The following is a 23510-nucleotide window of genomic DNA, read 5'->3' as shown; positions in this document are numbered from 1 at the left end:
CTAATACTGCTCTTATATTCAGTGATTTCCTAGAAGGACTCACAAGAATCAGCATATAGTCATACTTGTGGTTATGATTTATTATAGCTAAAGGATTCAAAGCAAAATCGGCAGAAGGAAAAGGCACATGGCACAAAGTCTGGAGGAAACTAGGGACAAGCTTCCAAGACACCTCTGCCAGTGGAGTCACATAGGATACATTCTCAATTCCCCTTGCAATAAGTTGTGACAACACATGTGAAATGTTTTCTACCAGAGAAACTCATTAGGGAATCAGTACCCAAGATTTTTATGGGGGACTGGTCATGTAGGCATGCTCTGCCTAGAATGTACCAAAGTTCCAGACTCCCAGATGGGAAGCAGGTATTCAGCATAAGCCACATTGTGTATACAAACTGTGTAGGCACAGTGAGCCACTCATGTCAGGGAATGATGAGAACCCTTTGGAGATCCATGTTCCAAGATACCAGCCAAAAACCAACCTTCCAAGCAGGTCTTTCTAAGAATAGCAGTCTCAGGCCTGATAAGTTAACTTTTTCTGCACAGTATTTAAAATGGTTTAGCCATTTCAGAAAGCACCTGGGCAGTATTTACATGGGTATAATATAGTGTTGACATAGTGTATGACAACATGTATATGACATAGTGTTTCCATATTTATCCCAGGGAAATTCTTACAGAGGTTCATGAGGGAGCATTTGCAAGGCTGTTAATTGCATGGTGGTGTTGTGTGTGGTGGAGTGCAATTAGAAGCAACTTAGGTATTTACCACCAGGGGATGAATAACAAACATATAGAAGATGCTTACTGTGGGGTATTGTGTTGCAAGGAGCAATAGACTAGATGTATGTAGTTATAGTAACAAACAACAGACTAGATGTATGTAACTTATAGCAATATGTATAGATATCATAAACACAGTTTTGATTGGGAAAGTAGAATATAGAATAGTGGTTCTTTGTTGGAGCCTGCCCTGTGCATTGTAGTGTGTTTAACAGCATTCCTGTTCTCTACCCACTGAATGCCAGTAGTACCCCAACACCACTGAGTTGTGACAACCAAAAATGTCTCCAGACATTGTCAAATGTCCCCTGGGGGACAAAAATTACCACTGATCTATTGAAATGATCACATGCTTTTACCCTTTAATCTATTAAAGTGGTGAATTTGGATTGAGTAATTTTTATATGTTAAATGAACATTGTATTGCTGGAATAAAGCCTACCTAATCATGGTATATTATCATTTATTTTACATGTTAGTTTGCCTTTTTAAAAAATATTGGATTGTTTATGCTTTTATTATTCAGTTCTATAATGTCATTTTTATCAGCTTTGTTTAGACGTAATTTACATACACTAAGATTCACCAATTTTTAGTGTATAATTTGATGAATTTTAACAAATGTATATAGTTGTATAACTACCATATAATCAAGATATAGAACATTTCTACCACTTCATTAAGTTTTCTTATTCTCCCTTTGTAGCCAATCCCTGTTCCCACTCCTGGCCCTTGCTAAACTGTGATCTGCTTTCTGTCACCATAAGTTTACTTTTTCTACAGTGTCATATAAATGGAATCATACAGGGGTAGTCTTTGTGTTTAGCTTCTTTTACTTAACAGAATGTCTTTGATGTCATCCTGTTGTTCCATGTATCAGTAGTTGGTTCTTTTTTATTAGTAATATTCCATTGTATGAATATACCACCCATTCATACACTAGTGCATTCCAGGATATCTGGGTTGTTTACTAGGTTGCTTCCATCTGAGGGATTACTAGGTTTCATGTTATGTGTTTATTTTTGTTTGTTTGTTTTTTAACCATTCTAATAGATATGTAGTAGCATTTCCTTGTGATTTTAATTTGCATTTCCCTAATGGCTAATGATGTTAAGCCTTTTTTCATGTACTTATTTGCTATCTGTATAAAATCTTTGGTGAAAGGTCTGTTCATGTCTTTTCCACACTTCTAAGTAGGTTGTTTGTTTTCTTATTGTTCAGTTTTGAGAGATTTTTAATTTATTATTCATAAGTTGTTGGTCAGATATGTGAATCAGAAAGATTTTCTCTGAGTTTGTGGCTTAGCCTTTCATTTTCTTAACAGTGTCTTTGAAAAGCATAAAATTTTAATTTTGTTGAAATTCAGTGTATCACTGTTTTCTTTAATGATTCATGTTTTTTGGGTCTTATTTAGGAAAACTTTGCCTAACCCAAGGTCACAAAGATTTTCTCCTGTTTTCTTATTAGAAGTTGTGTAGTTTTGTTTATTATATATAGGTCTATGATCTTTTTTCAGGTTATTTTTATATACGGTGCAAAATAAGGGTCACAGTTAATTTGTTTCCAAATGGATATCTAGTTTTGTTCCAGCATGGCTTATTGAAAATCTTAACTCCTACATTGAATTACTTGGACACATTGGTCAAAAATCAATCATATATATAGGGGTTTATTTCTAGGGACATTATTATATTCCAGTGACCTATGTGAGTATTCATATACAAATACCATACTGTTATTTCTTATTGCTATTTTTAATTGAGATATAATTGACATATAATGTATTAGTTTTAGGTGTATGACATAATAATTTGATATTTTTATATATTGCAAAATGATCACAATAAGTCTAGCTAAGATCTATCACCATTCATAGGTTAAAAAAATTCTCACACCATCTTGATTAATGTAGCTTCATAGCCAGTCTTGAAAGCAGGTAGTATAAGTGCTCCAAATAAATTCTTCTTCAAAGCAATTTTGGCTATTATAGGTGATTTGTATCCTATAGAAATTTATCTCATTACAAGGAGTAACTTTTTCTCTTCTTTTTTTCTTTTTTCTTTTTCTTTTTCTTTTTTTTTAAGTAGGCTCCACATCGTGGAGCCTGATGTGGGGCTTGAACACATGAGCCTGAGATCAAGACCTGAGCTAGATCAAGAGTCGGACTCTTAACCCACTGAGCCACCCAGGCGCCCCTTTCTCTTCTCTTTATTATTACGAGAGATGGATATATGAGATGATGGATGTTATCCTATTATATAATCATTTCACAACATATATATTCAAACTATCATGCTGTACACCTTAAATTTATACAGTGATGTATGTCCATTTTTTCTCAGTAAAACTGGGGGAAAATCAGCTTGCTAAAGTTCTACCAAAAAACAAACAAGCAAAAAAACATTGCAAGCGTTTTGATTAGGATAGAATTAAATCTGTAGATCAATTTTGGGAAAATTTGTAGACTTTCAGCTCTATGAATAAATATCTATCTATGTTTCCATAATTTCTTCTAGCATTGTTGCTAGTTTTCATGGTATAAATCTTGACCTTATTTTTAAAAATTGATTTCTAGGTGTTTTTTTTTTTTTTTTTTTTGCTGCTACTGTAAAGAGTATTTTTACTTCAATTTCCTATAGTTTGTTGCTATGATAGATAAATACAATTGATAAACACAAGATAAATACAACTGATTTTGTGTATTGATATTGAATCCTGACATAATACTGAATTTAATAATTGGTTATCATATTTTATATCGATTCCTTAGGATTTTATACACTTATATCGTTTCATTTCTGAACAAAGACAGTTTATTTCTTCATTTTATTTTTGTTTTTTTAAAAAAAATTTTTACAAATAGTTGACACACAATGCTACATTAGTTTTTATTTCCTCATATCCAATCTATATGCCTTCTCTTTCCTTTTCTTATGTTATTGCACTGGTGAAATGGTAAAAGCAGGCATCTTTTGTTCTGTACTTGATCTTAGGGACAAGCATTCAATATTTCACCATTGAGAATGATTTTAGCTTTAGGTTTTTCATGGTTGGCCTTTAGCATATTGGGGGCATTTCTCTCTAATCCTAGTTTCCTGGTGATTTTTTATCATATATATGTTTTTTTCAAATACTCATGTATCTACTGAAATGATCATATGATTTTTCATTTTATTATTTTAATGTAGTGAATTGGATTGGGATAAATCCCACTTAATCATGGTGTATCATGCTTTTAATATACTATTTTGCTTTTTTAAAAAATTTGGTTGTTTGTCCTAAAAAGGTGAGAGACAAACACTGCATAATGAGAATAGGCTTTAGAGAACTCAGTGACTCCATCAAGTGTAATAAAATTTGCATTAAAGGGATCCCAGAAGAAGAAAGAGAAGTGGCAGGGGGTCAGAAAATATATTTGAGGAAGTAATAGCTGGAAAATTCCCAAATCTGGGGAGGGAAAGAGAGATCCAGAATCAGGAGGTACAGAGAGTCCCCCCTCCAAATTCAACCCAAGGACATCATCACCAAGACACATAGTAATTAAATTGGTAAAAAATAGTAATAAAGAAAGAGTTTTAAATGTTGCAAGAAAAAAGAAGAAGGCTGCATACAAAGAAAAACCCATAAGCCTGTCAGAGGATTTTTTAGCAGAAATTTTATATACCAAAAGAAAGTAGTCTAAATATTCAAAGTGCTGAAAGAAAAAAAAATCTGCCACCAAGAATACCTTATCCAGCAAGGCTGTCATTCAGAATATAAGGAGAGATAGAGTTTCCCAGACAAACAAAATTTAAGAGAATTCATGACCACTAAGCCAGACCTACAAAAAATGTTAAGGAGCATTCTGTAAGTGGAAACCAAATATCATTAGTAAGAGTATGAAAAACAGGAAAAACAAAAGCAAAAAATAATTAATTATAGCTGTAAAAATCAGTCAAGACAAACACAAAATAAAAGGATATATGAAAAAATAAATAAATAAATAAATAAAGGATATATGATACCAAATATCTGGAATGTGGAGGGCAGAGGAGTAAAGAATGAGTTCAAAATTAAGCGACCCACTGCTTAATATACACAGCTATAAGCAGATGTTACATATAAACTGAATGGTAACCACAAATCAAAAACAGTAAAAGATATGCAAATAATAGAGTAAGGAATCCAAGTATATCACTAAAGAAAAACAGAAACCATGGAAGAGAGGAGAATAAAAGATAAGAGAAAAACTACAAAAGCAACTACAAAGCAGATAACAAAATGGCAATAAATACATATCTATAAATAATTGCTTTGAATATAACGGACTAAATGTTCAATCAAAAGATAGGGTGACAGAGTGGATTAAAAAAAAAAGACGCAACTATATGCTGCCTACAAAATACTCATTTCAGACCTAAATACACCTGCACATTGAAAGTGAGGGGATAGAGAAATATTTATTATGCAAGTGGATGTCAAAAGAAAGCCAGATAGCAATACTTAAATCATACAAAACAGAATTCAAAATAAAGTCTATAAAAGAGGAAAAGAAAGATAGTATATAATAATAAAGGGGACAATCCAACAAGAAGATATAAGAACTGTAAATATATATGCACCCAACATGGAGCATCCAAATATATAAAGCAGTTAATAATTAACATAAAGGAACTAATTGATAGTAATACAATAGTAGTTGGGGATATTAACACCCCACTTACAGTGATCCACACAGAAAATCAACAAGAAAACAGTGGCTTTGAATGACACACTGGAACAGATGAATTTAACAGATATATTCAGAACATTCCATCCTAAAACAACAGAATACACATTCTTTTCATGTGCACATTGGACATTCTCCAGAATAGATCACACACTGGTTCACAAATCAGGACTCAACAAATACAGAAAGATTGAGATCATATGATGCATCTTTTCAGACCACAACACTATGAAAATTGAAGTCAACCACAAGAAAAAAATTGGAAAGACCAGAAATACATGGAGATTAAAGAACATCTTACTAAAGAATGAATGGGTTAACCAGGAAATTAAGAAGAAATTTAAAAAAATACATGGACACAAATGAAAATGAAACAGGACACTCCAAAACCTCTGGGATGCAGCCAAAGTGGTCATAAAAGGGAAGTATATAGCAATACAGGCCTTCCTTAAGAAGCAAGAAAAAGTCTCTTCAATAAGTGGTGCTGGGGAAATTGGACAGCTACATACAGAAGAATGAAACTGGACCATTCTTGGGGCACGTGGGTGACTCAGTCGTTAAGCGTCTGCCTTCAGCTCAGGTCATGATCCCAGGGTTCTGGGATCAAGCCCTGCATCAGGCTCCCTGCTCAATGGGAAGCCTGCTTCTCCCTCTCCCACTCCCCGTGCTTGTGTTCCCTCTTTCTCTGTCAAATAAATAAATAAATAAAATCTTAAAAAAAAAAAAAACTGGACCATTCTCTTACACCGTACACAAAGATACTCAAAATGGATGAAAGACCTCAATGTGAGGCAGGAATCCATCAAAATCCTAGAGGAGAACATAGGCAGTAACCTCTTCGACATTGGCCACAGCAACTTCTTTCAAGATACATCTCCAAAGGCAAGGGAAACAAAAGCAAAAATGAACTTTTGGGGCTTCATCAAGGTAAAAAGCTTCTGCCCAGCAAAGAAAACAGTCAACAAGACTAAGAGGCAACCCACGGAATAGGAGAAGATATTTGCAAATGACCTATCAGTTAAAGGGCTGGTATCCAAGATCTATAAAGAACTTCTCAAACTCAACACCCCAAAACCAAATAATCCGTCAGGAAATGGGCAGAAGACATGAACAGACACTTCTTTGGTCTTCATTGGAGACCAAAGAAGAAATACGAATGGCTAACAGACACATGAAAAAATGTTCAACATCACTAGCCATCAGGGAAATACAAATCAAAACCACAGTGAGATACCACCTTACACCAGTTAGAATGGACAAAATTAATAAAACAGGAAACAACAAATGTTGACGAGGATGTGGAGGAAGGGGAGCCCTCTTACACTGTTGGTGGGAATGCAAGCTGGAACAGCCACTCTGAAAAACAGTATGGAGGTTCCTCAAGATGTTAAAAATAGAGCTACCCTATGACCCAACAATTACACTACTAGGTATTTACCCCAAAGATACAGATGTAGTGAAAAGAAGGGGCATGTGCACCCCAGTGTTCATACCAGCAATATCCACCATGGCCAAAGAGTGGAAGGGGTTAAGATGCCCTTCAACAGATGAATGGATAAAGAAGATGTGGTACATATATACAATGGAATATTACTCAGCCATCAGAAAAGATGAATACCCACCATTTGCATTGACATGGATGGGACTGGAGGGTATTATGAGTATTATGCTAAGTCAAATAAGTCAATTAGAGAAAGACAATTATCATGTGGTGTCACTCATATGTGGAAGATAAGGAATAGCATGGAGGACCATAGGAGAAGGGAGGGAAAACTGAAGGGGGTGAAATCAGAGAGGGAGATGAACCATGAGAGACTCTGGACTGGGGAAAACAAACTGAGGGTTCCAGAGGGGAGGGGGGTAGCCAGGTGATGGGTATTAAGGAGGACATGTGTTGTGATGAGCACTGGGTGTTATATGCAACTAATGAATCATTGAACACCAAATCAAAAACTAATGATATACAGTAGCTAACTGAACATAATAAAAAAGAAAAAAGAATGAGGCAAGTAAAATCTCAAATATGCAACCTAACCTTACACTTAAAGAAGCTAGAAAAAGAACAAAGGAAGCACAAAGCCAGCAGAAGAAAAGAAACAAAAAAGATGAGAGCAGAAATAAATGATATAGAAACAACAACAACAAAATATAATAGATCAATGAAAGCAGAAGCTGGTTCTTTGAAAAAATTAGTCAAATTGATAAACCACTACCAGATGCATCAAAAAGAAAAGGGAAGGACCTAAATAAATAAATAAAATCATACATGAGAGAGAAGAAACAACCAACACCACAGAAATGCAAATGGAAAGACATACCATGCTCAATGGATTGGAAGAAAAACACTGTTAATGTCTATACTACCCAAAGCAATCTATACATTTAATGCAATCCCTATCAAAATACCACCAACATTTTTCATGGAGCTAGAACAAACAATCCTAAAATTTGTATGGAGCCACAAAAGACCCAGAATAGCCAAAACAGTACTGGAAAAGAAAAGCAAAACTGGAAGCAACACGACTCTGGTCTTCAAGCTGTATTACAAAGCTGTAATCATCAAGACAGTATGGTATGGCACAAACACAGACACAGATCGGTTGAACAGAATAGAAAACACAGAAATGGACCCACAAGTGTATGATCAATCTAGTCTTCAGCACAGCAGGAAAGAATATCCAATGGAAAAAAGACAGTCTCTTTAACAAATGGTGTTGTTAAAAACTGGACAGCAACATGCAGAAGAATAAAACTGGACCACTTTCTTACACCATACACAACAGTTAATTCAAAATTGATGAAAGACCTCATTGTGAGACAGGAAACCATCAAAATCCTAGAGGAGAGCACAGGCAGCAACCTCTTTGGCATTGCCCGTAGCAACTTGTTACTATACACATCTCTGGAGGCAAGGGTAGCAAAAGCAAAAGTGAACTCTTGGGACCTTATCAATATAAAAAAGCTTCTGCACAGTGAAAGAAACAATCAACCAAATTAAAAGGCAACCTTCAGAATGAGAGAAGGTATTTGTAAATGACATATCTGATAAAGGGTTAGTGTCCAAAATCTATAAAGAACTTACCAAACTCAACACCAAATAATCCAGTTAAAAACGGGCAGAAGACATGAATAGACATTTTTTTTTCCAAAGAATACATACAGATGGTTCGCAGATACATGAAAAGATGTTCATCATCATTTGTCATCAGGGTATACAAATCAAAACTACAATGAGATATCACCTCACACCTACCAGAATAGCTAAAGTAAATAATACAGGAAACAACAGATGTTGGCAAGGGTGTGGAAAAAGGGGGAACCCTCTTACACTGACAGTGGGAATGCAAATTGGTGCAACCACTCTGGAAAACAGTAAGGAGTTTCCTCAAAAAGTTCACAATAGAACTACCCCAGGATCCAGCAGTTGCACTACTAAGTATTTACCCACAGTTTACATTAATACTAATTCAGATGGGTACATGCACCTGATGTTTATAGCAGCATTATTACTGCTAGCCAAATTATGGAGAGTCAAAATATCCATTGAGTGATGAATGGATAAAGAAGTATATATACATATGTGTGTATGTATTTATATATATATATATATACAATGGAATATTACTCAGCCATAAAAAAGAATGAAATCTTTTCATTTGCAATGACATGGATGGAGCTAGAGAGTATTATTCTATGTGAAATAAACCAGAGGAAGACAAATACCATATGATTTCATTCATGTGTAATTTAAGAAACAAAACAGATAAACATAGGGAAGAAAAGAGTCAAACCGTAAAACTGACTCAACTATAGAGGACAAACTGAGGGTTGCTGGAGGAATGGTGGGCGACAGGATGGGTTATATGGGTGATGGGTATTAAGGAGGGCACTTGTGATGAGCACTGGGTGTTGTATTTAAGTGATGAATCACTAAATCCTATTCATGAAGTGAATATTACACTGTATGTTAACTGACTGGAATTTAAATAAAAACTTGGAAGGAAAAAAAAAAAACTTTTAGAATTTCTTTAAAAAAAAAAAAAAAGGAAGAGAGTTTTATTCAAACCTAAGTGAGGACAGCCACCCAAGATACACAGTCTTAACATGGAAGAAAGTGCTCTGGAAAAGGAATGTTTAATCAGGGTTATATATGTTTTTTGTTTCATCAAGAGTCACAAATCATCATGATGAAGGACATTTCAGAAAATTACAAACTTTATCTTATGCTTTTAGTATATGCAAGGTTGTAGGCTTCAGAGCTATGGGAATGGAAGTTAGGGAGATTTTTACTCTTTAGTTTGAAATGTTTCTTTTTTGGTTATTTGCTACAAAACAGATGTGCAATGTGTACTCAGGCAAGATAAAGAGCCCATACTTTGAAGTTTGTTGAAGTCGTTCTGATTCTGATAAAAGTATAGCTTCCATGGGAGCCCAGGAGCAGGGTCCACAAACATTAAAAGTTAAACATTTCCTTTATCACTAGACAAGAAACAACAAACAAAATCCAAAACCAAGAGAAGGAAGGAAATAACAAAGATGAGAGTAGAAATAGATGATACGTTAATTAAAAAATCAATAGAACAGATCAGTGAAACAGAGCTGGTTGTTTGAAAAGATCAACAAAATTGATAAACCTTTAGCCAGACTCATCAGAGAGAGAGGGAGAGAGAGAGAGAGAGGACTCAAATAATTATAATCATAATTGAAAGAGGAAAAATAACAACCAACACCACAGAAATACAAACAATTGTAAAAAAAATATGGAAAACTGTATGCCACCAAATTAGAGAACACAGAACAAGTGGATAAATCCCTAGGAACACATAACCTACAAAAACTGAAACAGGAAGAAGTAAAAAAGTTGAACATACTGATTACCAGCAAGGAGACTGAGTCAGTAATCAAAAAAACTTCCAACAAACAAAAGTCCAGGACCAGATGGCTTCACAGGAGAATTCTACCAAACATTTAAAGAAGAGTTAATATGTATTCTTCTTAAACTATTCCAAAAAATAGAAGAATAAGGAAAACTTCTAAATTCATTCTATGAGGGCAGTATCACCCTTACACCAAAACAAGATAAAAGCACCAGAGAGAGAGAGAGAGAGAGAGAGAGAGAGAAAGAGAGACAGAACTACAGGCCAATATCCCTGATGAGTATACATGCAAAAATACTCAACAAAATATTAGCAAACCAAATCCAACAATGTATTTTTTAAAAAATCATTTACCACAATCAAGTGGGATTTATTCCTGGGATGCAAGGGTGGTTCTATATTCTCAAATCAATCAACATGATATATCACATCAATAAGACAAAGGATAAAAACCATGTGGTCATTTCAGTAGATGCAGAAAAAGCATTTGACAAAGTACAATATCCAATCATGATAAAAGCCTTCAGCAAAGTAGGTTTAGAAGGAACATATTTCAACATAATAAAAGCCATATTTGAAAAACTCACAGCTAACATCATACTCACTAGGAAGAAACTGAAAGCTTTCTTCCTAAGGTCAGGAACAAAATAAGGATGTCCTCTCTCACCACTTTTATTCAATGTATTACTGGAAGCCCTAGCTACAGCAGTTAAACAACAAAAAGAAATAAAAGACTTCCAAATGGGTAAGGAAGAAGTCACCATTTTTATTCAACATATTACTGGAAGTCCTAGCTATAGCAATTAAACAACAAAAAGAAATAAAAGGCTTCCAAATAGGTAAGGAAGAAGTAAAACTTTCACTATTTGCAGATGACATGATACTCTATATAGAAAACCTGAAAGACTCCACCAAAAGCCTGCTAGAACTTATAAATGAATTCAGTGAAGTTGCAGGATGCAAAATCAATGTGCAGAAATCTGTTACATTTCTATACACTAATAATGAAGAGGCAGAAAGAGAAATAAAGAAAACAATCTGATTTATAATTGCACCAAAAATAAGATAGCTAGGAATGAACCTAACCAAAGCGGTGAAAGACCTGTACTCTGAAAACTATAAAACACCAATGAAAGAAATTGAAGATGATACAAAGAAATGGAAAAACATTCCATGCCCGTGGGTTGGAAGAATGAATATTGTTAAAATGTCTCTACTACCCAAAGCAATCTACATATTTAATACAATCCATATGAAAATACCAACAGCATTTTTCATACAACTAGAACAAATAATCCTGAAACTTATATGGAACCACAAAAGACCTCAAATAGCAATTTTGAAAAAGGAAAGCAAAGCTGGAGTTATCACAATTCTAGAGTTCACTTTAAATTACAAAGTGATAGTAATCAAAACATTATGGTAGTAGCACAAAAATAGAAACATTGATCAATAGAACAGAATAGAAAATCCAGGAATAAGCCCATACTTATATGTTCAGTTAACCTTTGACAAAGCAGGAAAGAATATCCAGTGGGAAAAAGAGTCTCTTCAACAAATGCTTTTGGGAAAACTGGTCAACTACATGCAAAAGAATGAAACTAGACCACTTTCTTACACCATAAACAAAAATAAATTTAACATGGATTAAAGACCTAAATATAAGACATGAAATCATAAAAATCCTAGAAGAGAGCACAGGCAGTAATGTCCCCAACATCCGCCGTGGCAACATTTTTCTAGGTATGTCTCCTGAGGCAAGGGAAACCACAGCAAAAATAAACTATTGGGACTTTCTCAAAATAAAAAGCTTCTGCACAGCTAAGGAAAGAGTCAACAAAAGTAAGTCAGAGAAAGACAAATACAATGTGATTTCACTCATATGTGAAATTTAAGAAACAAAACAAATGAGCAATGGAAAAAAATAAAGAGAGACAGACCAAGAAACAGACTCTTACCTATAGAGAACAAATTGATGGTTACCAGAGGGGAGGTGGGTGGGTGGATGGGTTAAATAGATGGTGGGGATTAAGAAGTGCCTTTGTTGTGATGAGCACTGGGTGATGTCTGAATCACTATATTGTACACCTAAAACTAACACTGCATGTTAAGTAACTGGAATTAAAATAAAAACTTGAAAAAATAAAAAATAAAATCCAGTGCCAGAATTTTATTGCTGTAGTTTTTTCACTTTTGTCAGGAGCAGTGTTCTGTCATTACCCTTTTTAAATAGAATTTCACTACTATTCCTACTTATTTTTTCTATACAAATGTTTACAGTTTTTCTACTTCCCAAATAATTATTATTAAATTATGAATCAATTTAGGAAAGATTGACATTGTTACCATTTTAATATTCCTATGTAAGGACAGGATCTTTATTTTCATTTCTCCAAAACTTCTTTTGGAATTCTCAGTAGACTTTTTTTTTCTCTCCATTTTTCCTGTGCTCATAGCAAGATGGATTCTGGATATACTCCGAGTATTGTAACAACCACCTGGACGCCTGCATGGAACTCTCCAAACTAATGAAGGACAGCCGCTACCAGCACTTCTTTGAGGCCTGTCGCCTCTTGCAGCAGATGATCGACATTGCTATTGATGGTTTCCTTTTGACTCCAGTGCAGAAGATCTGCAAATATCCCTTACAACTGGCTGAGCTCCTCAAATATACCGCCCAGGACCATAGGTAAAAGATAGAGAGAAGCAGGAGTTAGGAGAGCCTCATCTACATGTTGGTCTTTATTAAGAATATATGTCCTTTAGCTTTTTCTGAGCTTCCTTCTGTTAACTTGTCTGCACAATGGGATGGTGATATATTTTTGCTTACCTCGTAAGGTTATTGTGTGTGTAAAGAAGAAGAATGCTTGTGAGAATTTCTTATAAACCTGGGAATCACTATGCACAAAAAATCAGTATGCATCATTATTGCACAACTTACACCCTGCCTTCAGAGAGCTTAGCCGTGTCCTTAGACCTAAATTTAGCGAAGTGAAATAATCCAGATGGAATAATTGTTCAGCTGTCTATTCTGCTCTGTTTGTGTGATAGATTCAATACCCTAATAATAGCCTGCATAACTTGTAGTGACCTTAGATTTATTCTGCAAGGCTATATCCCTGGTATTTTTTATTTATTTATTTTTTTTTATTTTTTATTTTTTTTATTTATTTATTTGACAGAGAGAGACACAGCGAGAGAGGGAACACAAGCAGGGAGAGTGGGAGAGGGAGAAGCAGGCTTCCCACCGAGCAGGGAGCCCGATATGGGGCTCGATCCCAGGACCCTGGGAACATGACCTGAGCCGAAGGCAGACGCTTAACGGCTGAGCCACCCAGGCGCCCCATCCCTGGTATTTTTTAGTCTTTTCCACCCTCCTCTGCCTCATCCCAACACTACCTTCCCTTTAGACTCAGAGCATGACTGGGAGGTAAACAGACTTGAGACTTCTCCTGAAGCTTTTTTTTTTTTAAATTTTCAGTATTTTTTAAGAAAACCAATCCAAAAATGACCAAGAAACTTAGCTCTCTCTGAATGGAAATGACCTACCAGTAAATGATCCTACAAGTAAGGTATATGCTGAGAGTCATCTCCAACAATGAATGAACCACCCCCTCCACTCTTTCACATGCTTTACTTTATAACCTAGAGCCCTCAGCCTTTTTATAGCCTGCCTTTAATTAGTATTAAATTCCTGATCTTTGACTTATTCAGCTCTCTTCCTGATTGAACCCTCCAAGAAGAAAGAAGACTTCTGTCCAGTTTCCCTTAGCTTTCTATCCAATTCTCATTAGACCCACTTCCTACTTTCACTTGGCTCCATTACCTGGTTTCCTTGGAGCTGACTTCCAGACCTAGTTGTGTAAGGCCACAGGTATGGGCCAGTCGGTTTTGTTTATGCTAAGCTCAAGGCCAGTCCCTGGGTTCATTTTTAAGTTGATGGTGTTTCTTTAGCAAATCGTGGTCATGTGCTTCAGTTTCTGGAGCCTTGGACAAATTTCAGATTTGAATCCAAATGTGGTAACACTTGTGTGAGAATGCCACCAGCGGTAGCTCTGCCTGCCATGATGTGTTGGTTATGAGGGAGGCAGATAGTGAAGGACCTTACAAAAGAGGACTCTGCTCCCTTCTCCCTGAGTCTGTTTACTAGCTGGGGGATAGTGGGCGTATTCATTAGAAATGAAATTTGCAGGTGACTAAATGTTATTTTAGAAGACTTAATACAGACCATTGCTAGAACTGAGTCCCAAGTTTTCTAAGGATACAGTTTCTTGTGAGAGCTAATAGGACACTGAAGAACTTCCACTAAAATTAGGATATTTTAAAAATAAAAATGGAAAATATTTATGGCACCTAAAATGGAAAGCCCTTAAAGGAAGGTCTTCTAGTCAGACTTCCTCATTTTATGGCTAGAAAGACTGAGGCCCAGAAAGCAAGTCTGTGTGGCAAAGCAGTGACGCAAAGTGTGGACAGTGGTCTGGGAACCTAGCTTTGTAAAGAGCCCTCCAGGTAATTTTCATGCCCAAAAAGATTTATGAGCCATTGTACTAGGCAGTCTGGAAGGCCTCTTCCAGTTCTGCTAGCCCATGATGTCATTAGCCTAAATTACCTCCACTGTTATACTTCATGGTGCTAAGTGACCAGAAGTGATCATTATTGTACATAAATCTCAGAGGAGCAACCTTCGAACCAATGGTTTTAAAACCGGGATATTCAAAGAGTGGTTCTCAAATGTTTTTATATTACAGCTCATCTCTCATCAACACCTACTCCTGAGTATCTGTTTCATGGAATCTAGCAGGAGGCTCTAAAAATCATACTTGTGGACTGATATTAATAGGTAAATTATATATTGCACAATTGCTTTCAAGAGCCCCAGAAAGACCATTTTCAAAGCACAGCCCAAAACTGTGTGAGTTTCTTAAGCCAAAACAACCCCAGGACCTTATTGAGTTTAGTGGGGCCAGTAAGATAGGATATCTACCTGGGATTTGCCATCCTTATGGTCCTTCACCTTGTTATTGGGAGTCCCTGCCTCAAGGTCTTCTTGCCCTCTGGGTCCCTTTTCCCCCCTCTTTCTACCTCCTGAGCTCCAGAGTGCTGAGAGAGTGGCTCAGGTATTGGAAAGATACATGAATACCTGTCCTCCTTCAGGGTGACAGTCCCAGTGTCAGTCCCAGCACTATCCCCAGGCCATGGGGCACCTCTTTTGGCTGGCTTCAGGGAGCTGTATTAAGATGACAGCTCCTGTGATGCATGTCAGAGTAGCTTGGATTTGAAGTTAATTAGAGGCTGCTGCCAGCTAGAAGGCTTAGTCAAATAGGTGTTTGGACAAGTAGGTCTGAAATGCAAGCACTCAGAGTGGCCTCTAAGGGAGATTAGATGGATGGAGAGTAATAAATGGATAATAATACTGCCTTTGCTTACAGAAGGGTGATGTGTCCCCACCCTGCCTTCCAACATTTCTTAAGCTGACAGGAAGGAAGACTGTGTAAGAGGGAGGTTAACTGACATGTCTGGAACAAGACAATCTTGGTTCAGTAGATCTTATCAAGGGGCTGGGCCCAGACCTCATCTGAAGGCCTGGGGGATCTGAGCAGGGTTTAGGTGAGACCACAACTATTCACTTCTTCTCTCACCCACTCCTAAAGCTAGTGGGGCAGGTTAAAAATGGGGACCTTCCCCCTCTAACCATTGTAAGAAAGGCAGCTAAAAATGGCAAAGGTTGAATGACAGTATGGCACAGTGACCATAATGAATCCATGGCTGAGTAGTACATGGGATCAGAGGTAATAGGCATTCTCATTCCAGTGCTGTCCGATGGAACTTTCTACAATAATATAAATGTTTTATATCTGTGCTGTCCAATGTAGTAGCCACTGGCTACATACAACTACTGAGTACTGAGAAATATAGCTGGTGCAACTGAAGTACTAAATTTTTAACTGTATTTAATTTTAAATAAATGTGGCTAATGGCTACCATATTGGACAGTGTAATTTTATGCTTTACCTTCCCCAAAGTGGCTTAAGTCATTTTCCTGGTGCCCTCAACCCAGGAAGAGGAATGGCATGGGAGATAGTAAATGGGCCCAAAGAACAGGGGCACTTATTTATGTTAGCAGCTTCTACACCGCACCTACCTCTTCTGTCATCACCCTACTCTGCTTCCAAATGGCAGGCTCAGATAACCTTGCCAGGGAGAAACTTTAATAGTCATACAGAGCCCAATAGATTGCCCATAGGCTGGAGCAAGTAACTGTAAAAAGATAAAATATAACAAGAACAAATGTTAGAATGGCTAAAATTAACAAGACAGGAAACAAAAATTTTGGTGAAGATGTGGAGAAAGGGGAACCCTCTTACACTGTTGATGGGAATGCAAGCTGGTACAGCCACTCAGGAAAACAGTATGGAGGTGCCTCAAAAAGTTAAAAATAGGACTAACCTATGACCCAGCAATTGTACTACTGGGTATTTACCCCAAAGACACAGATGTAGTGAAAAGAAGGGACACCTGCACCCCAGTGTTCCTAGCAGCAATAGCCAAACTGTGGAAGGAGCCAAGATGTCCTTCAATAGATGAATGGAAAAAGAAGTTGTGGTTCAGGGATCCCTGGGTGGCTCAGTCGGTTAAGCATCTGCTTTCGGCTCAGGTCATGATCCCAGGGTCCTGGGACTGAGCCCCATGTTGGGCTCTCTGCTCAGCGGGAGCCTGCTTCTCCCTCTCCCTGCTGCTCCCCCTGCTTGTACTGTCAAATAAATAAATAAAATCTTAATAATAAGAAGTTGTGGTTCATATATACAATGGAATATTACTCAGCCATCAGAAAGGCTGAATACCTACCATTTACATCGACATGGATGGAAACGGAAGGTATTACACTCAGTGAAATAAGTCAATCAGAGAAAGACAATTTTATGGTTTCGCTCACGTGTGGAATATAAGGAATAGTGCAGAGGATCATAGGGGAAGGGAGGGAAAACTGAATGGGAAGAAATCAGAGAGGGAGACAAACCATGAGAGACTCGACTCCGGGAAACAAACCAAGGGTTGCGGAAAGGGAGGTGGGTAGGGGGATGGGGTAACTGGGTGATGGACATTAAGGAGGGCACACGATGTGATGAGCACTGGGTGTTATAGGCAACTAATGAATCATTGAACACCACATCAACAACTAATGATGTACTATGTGTTGGCTAATTGAATTTTTTAAAAAAAGAACAAATGTAAGATTTTGTAGTTTGGTCTAAGAAATCAAGAGGGAGACAGAGTTCAAGGACAGGCTTAGAGAGATGCAGCTTCTAGACAGCCTATCTTTTAAATATTTATTTCAGAGAGAGAGAGAGAAAGCATGGGGAAGGGCAGAGGGAGAAGCAGACTCCCTGCTGAGCAGGGAGCCTGATGTGGGGCTCGATCCCAGGACCCTGGGATCATGACCTGAGCCAAAGGCAGGCACTTAACCCACTGAGCCACCCAGGTGCCCCTAGACAGCATAATTTAAAGAGACTTAGGAAGCATTAGTCAACCATGAGTTCAAATAAGTCAGCAGTTGGATCCAGAAGAAAAACTGGTAATAGCTAACATTTATTAAGGCTCAGAATAAATAAGAGTTTAAGAGTTTTTTTTCTTTTTTTTTTTTTTAACAAAGTTGTCTTGAGACAGAATAAACTGGTTAGGATGTATAGTGAGCCTCCCATCACTGGAGGTGGTAAAATTTAGTAGCACTTGAAGACTATGGTCTGGCAGGTGTTCACAAAACATAGGGAGGCCATCTAAGAGGAAGTACTACATGGTATCTGACTTGGCAGTTAGAACTGCCTTCTCTGTGCCTCTGATTTGTCAACCACCCCACACTTCAATGTATTAGGAAAGAAAAAACAGTTGCTGTGTATCTTTTTTCCCTCCTTTCTTTTTTCTAATTAGTGCTGGGACAGTGAGCAGGTTAATGACCACAAAGCATGTTTAGCTTTTCTAAGGAAAGGTTAGTTAAGATTGAATCATAATTCGTCCTCTTGCCCTCTCAGTCTATTGTAGCTCCACCAAATGCCTGGGATCTCACTTTCAATATGCCTTTCACAGGGACCATTTGATTGGAGATCAGATCAGACAAGCAGAGAAAACTGGGCAGGATGGTATAACCTTCAACAAGTAGGCCATCCAAAGTCCCAGGAAACTGGGCCTAAAAGTTGCACTTCTGGGACTAGAGGTTTTGAGAGGTAACCCATGTGGTGCCTAGAGAAATGTTTGATTTGTACTAATAATACTGCTAACATTTACAATAGGCCAAGAGTAAAACAGTTTATGTGGATGATTAAACCCTCAACAAACCCTCCTGTAATTCTCCCATTTCACATATGAAGAAACTGAGTCATTGAGAGAGTCAGTGAGACTTGCCAAAGACCAGTTTTGTCAATGACAAAACTAGGGTTTGAGCCCAAAGAGTATGGATCCAGAGTCTGTTCTTAAACACTGTGCTACATCCTATCTGTATATTGTACTGGAGGAAAAGAGTAGATATTATTTCACAATGACTTTGGGCAGAGTTCCCTAGAAATAAGTGGTAGAAGGGATAGTAAAGCTCTGGACCATGCCATGTATAAGGTTCCCTTCTTGATGCGTGGCTGGTTGTATCAGATTGGATGCAAAAATAATGCTATAAGAAAGATAGGAGTCTATTTCCCTTTCATGTAAAAAAAATGTCTGCAGGTAGGCAGTCCATGACTGCTATGGTAGCTCTATGGTCATCAAAAACTTGGGCTCCTTCCGACTTTCTGTTATCCTATCCCTAGGAGTAGGGACTTTTTCTTATGGTCCAAGATAGCTGCTAGAACTTCAACCATCATATCTACATTCCAAGCATCAAGATTGAGTAAGGGGTAAAGAAGCATTAGCTATCTTCCTTAAAGGAGGTTTCTGAAAATCTCTGCCCCAAATTTCTATTTGCATATCACTGGACTAATCACATGGTCACCCCTTACTGTAAAGAAAGATAGGAAATGTAATCTTTTACTCCATGTGACATGGGTTCCATCTGAAAATCAGGGCTCTGTTACTAAGTAGGAAGAGAAGAATGGATGTTAGGGTTGGCACCCAACACATCGGTTCTCTAACACATTGATACATCCAACTTGTACTTTTGTGTCTTCACAGTGACTACAGGTATGTGGCAGCTGCTCTGGCTGTCATGAGAAACGTGACTCAGCAGATCAATGAGCGCAAGCGGCGTTTGGAGAATATTGACAAGATTGCCCAGTGGCAGGCATCTGTCCTAGACTGGGAGGTACGATCTTTATGAACAGGGGTACTGGGGAGTCTGAATAGGTTAGCTAGAACATCACATCTTAGCCTAAGATGGATGAAAAGGAATTAAATTTAAAGAACAGCAGAAAGGATTTAGATTAGAGCCAAGGCAAAACTTTCTACTAATGAGAGGTGTTGTGTACTTGAATAGCTTTCTAAGAAGGTTGGAGAAATCTTTAAGGCAACACTTCATTAAGAAAGGAAAGGTTCATTTCGTTGGGTGTTGCCAGGAAAAAATTGGATTGAATCAATAGACTTTCGAGCTTCTTTCCAGTCCTGGAGTTTTATCACCACCAGGTGAACACTTGGATAAGAAGTGGTATGTACTAATCCACTCCCAGACGCAGAATATAATGATGGTTCTCTTGTGCAGGCCAGCCAACATACTTCTTTTTTCCATTGGTGAGATTACCTTGCTCTGACACATTTACTTGGTCTACCCAAGCTTGCACACTCGAGGCCAAGGTCCTCATTTCTGCCCAGTCGACCCACCAAATTCTGTTTTTTATCATTTGCTTATAAAATTAATTCCTGACAGTCTCCTATTTCATTGGAAACAGCCACAACTTCCCTAAACTCAGAAAGTCTTCAGTGAATGAAGTCACTAAAGCCTTCCTTTCCTAGATACTCACTTGCAGAGGATATATACAACCTAACAAATAAATGGAGATTTTGCTTCTATTCATGTCACTGCTCTGTTGAGGTTCTTGGGTTTCTGTTAAATAGAAACAGAGCCATGAATTATAAGGCATCATAGGTATGTGTGTTGAGTACACCATTTAGTGTTTGTCTCTTGTGCCCACCAAGAGAACCAGGGGCCATGGCATTTCACATTTATCTCTCAGACCCAAATTTTGAAATCTGATAGTCTACAGGCTAACATAACCAAGATGGGAAAGGCTGGTCATTCTACCAGGGAGGGGGCAGTAAACTTAAGCTTCATAGTCACAGTGCAGAAGTTGAACCAGTTCCCTATTCCACTTGCCTCAACTCTGGTATCATTTCCTATGATTGAGAAGTAGTATCTCCCTAACATTTCAAGCAGTAGCACATTCTAAGAAGATTAAGCATCAGCCTTGCAAACAGCTATTTTACCAAAGTCCAGAAAAAAATCATCTTTCATTTATTCTGCTACCTCTGATCCTTTTTAATGTAGATGGCTGGAAAAGACCACAATTCTGAGCATTTGGCATATTTTTAGTCTTATTTAAAGGATAATGTCCCCATAAGAGTAGAAAAAAGGAGTGATTTTTTGAGATGAAGAGAAAGGAATGAATCTATATAAAGAGACCCTATTGCTCATAAGAGGAAACCAACACTGGCCCAAACTTATTAGTGAATCATGGTTCCTCCTTCCCTTGACCAAATGACCTCTAGCAAACCCATCAACTCCAAGGCACTCTGAAATTGTGGCTGGTTAACAAGCCTCTTTCTCTCTACTCCTGCAGGGTTCTCTGTAAAAAGGAGGTTCCCAGCAGCAGTTGTCTTCATATTCCCTGGAACAACTTCCTTCTTCCTAATGCCTGGAATAGCTAATTCCTCCATATGCTCTGGGCCTCCAGTCCTTGAAGGTAGAGCCATGGAGGACCAACAATAGCTTGAAATTCCTTGGCCTATCCAGGGAGCCTTATTAATACCAAACTCGAAAACACTGAACTATGATTTAAAGACTCAGCATCTAAAAAAGGAATTTCATGTGTTTTTGTCTAGAAGTGGGGGGTGGGAAACAAAAAGATGATTTTGAGCCAGGATTGATGGGAGAACAGTTACTCTCTGCCTCCTTTGTTAGCATGATTGATTGGTCTTCTAATTTCAACCAAGCCCGTATGTACAACCCTGACACCCTGCTGCTTGGTAAAGCCCTTCTTCTTCTAATTTGGCAAGAAGAAAAATTCCTCATGGTTCCCTTTTTAGACTCTGGGGTCACCGTGGAACTTACTAGCTCTAGAGGGGTTGTCTTCTAGGAAGCTTTTCTCCAGCGAATCCTGATGGGTGCATTTCAGAGGGCAGGCCTAAAGTGTCTTATGTTTGTCATATCTAGTCTTCAAGACTCAGTCACCAGGGCTTTTAGGAGACTACCCTTCCCATCAACAATTCTGGCATGCACACACACACACACACACACACACACACACACACACACACATTGTAATGATGGTGGAAGTCTGAGAAGCCTATTCCTGACCAAGACCACAAAGCTAAAATTTTAATCTGGTCTCCAGATTCTCTCTGTGGTATTCTTTTCTCTGCTGCACTACATACTCTTCCAACCTTCTGCTTCCCACACCCCAGTTGCTTTCCTTTGTGATACTGCAGGGACTTGTTTTTGCAGTAAAGGGTCCATATCTAAGCAAGGCAGTAAGACTTCCTTGGGGGGAATATCCAAACCCTAGTATGGCTAAAGGTGGATGAATGCTGGAGGACCATCCCCAAAAGGCAATAGGACATATCCACTCCATGGCTTGCTAGCTATTGACATAAGTAGCCAAACCTCACCGGTTCCCTGGTATAGGTTCTTTGTATGTTCTACTTGTCCAAGCAATCGCACAAGCAAAGAGAGGTCCTCCCAGCTTGCTGAGGGCTGCTCTGGACAAGCCTTGCAAATCAAGAAAATGATTTCTTGCCCTCCCCCAAATGTTTGAACAAACAGGGTGGCTGTCAAAGCATCCACATAATAATTTCAGCTTAATTTGTCAAATTAAAAAGAAGAGTCATAGGGGAAATCTTCAGAGCTTAATCTGCTTTGAAGAGGAATTGGGAAAGAGGGTTGAGGATTAGCAGCATACAGGCAATTGGTACCTACTCAATAAATCAGAACATCTGGCTAGAGAGTAGGAGGCCTTGTATTATATCCAGACCTGACCCTGCCTCAACTTATTCCATAAATATTCAGGGTCTTTTTGTTCAATTCCAGTTATCATCCTTGCTCACTACCCCCCCCATGAGAACTAGAGTTCACGAAGTACCCCCTGCTCTGTCCCATATCCCAGGGCTCCTAAAAATTAAATGGATGAGTGAAAATATCACCCATACCTCAAAGTAATAATCAATACCTTAGAGTGGCTTAGGGGAGCAACAGGGAGAAGAACCAGCTCTCACAGACCACAGTTTCAGGGAAATTTACATTTCTAATTTCTCTGATGCTTATGTTTGGTTGAACTGTAACATTGCTGCCCTTAACACTCATTAGATCCACTTGACAGGAAGGGAAAAGGAATATATCCCTGGCAGCTTCCTTTTAATCTTTTTTTTTCCCCTGGAGATTTTTACCAGGAGCCCAGATTTGTAGCTCATGTTTGGGAATTTGACTGTATATGATTGTGGTGGCACCCCTCCCCTAACAGCCTGCTTGTGTAATATCCAAAGGCCTGTTCCAGTTTACCACTGGATAATTGAATCCAAAAAGTTGGAGGAAACACAAATACCCAACGTGATGGAAGCAGAAAAAGTATCTATTTAGAAGCTGAGGTGGCTTGATGAGGCATACTTCTGGGACAAGGAGTTTGTTATTTCCCTGCCGTCCTGTCAATAGGCAGCATTGAAAATGAACTGTATGAAAATTAGGGCATTTCCCTTGTCCTTCTTTCCCTGGATCTGTTCAGGCCACAACCTCACATCAGAACAGTCAGCCTATAACTAGAATGGGGTGTTGGGCATTGGGCTATTGAGATGAATGAGTGGCCTTGGTTTTCCACTGGGGCAAGTATGTTCCAGGCAGAGGGAACAGTATGTGCAAAATCCTGGAGGAATGGAAGAAAACAGAATGTCCATGGGGAAGGTGGCAGTGGGAAGAGATTGCACTTTTGGGGGCAAGGCAAAGTAATATATGGTGCAAGTGG

General features: G+C 38.1%; 1 protein-coding gene across 14 annotated transcripts in view; it reads left to right on the top strand.

Annotated features, from left to right (window-relative positions):
• Nucleotides 1-23510, top strand: part of ARHGEF9 (Cdc42 guanine nucleotide exchange factor 9) — a 242450-nt gene that overhangs the window by 162332 nt on the left and 56608 nt on the right. For all 14 annotated transcript variants that reach the window (XM_032398229.1, XM_032398228.1, XM_032398234.1 and 11 more), the window contains 2 exons: nt 12825-13057; nt 19522-19651. In XM_032398229.1, the coding sequence (XP_032254120.1) occupies nt 12825-13057; nt 19522-19651 (363 nt within the window). The remainder of the gene's footprint in view (nt 1-12824; nt 13058-19521; nt 19652-23510) is intronic.

Source organism: Phoca vitulina, unplaced genomic scaffold, assembly GCF_004348235.1.
Source record: "Phoca vitulina isolate PV1807 unplaced genomic scaffold, GSC_HSeal_1.0 scaffold112, whole genome shotgun sequence".
NCBI lineage: Eukaryota > Metazoa > Chordata > Mammalia > Carnivora > Phocidae > Phoca > Phoca vitulina.
Note: the sequence above shows the minus strand (reverse complement) of the source record. Positions and strands in the feature narration are given on the sequence as shown.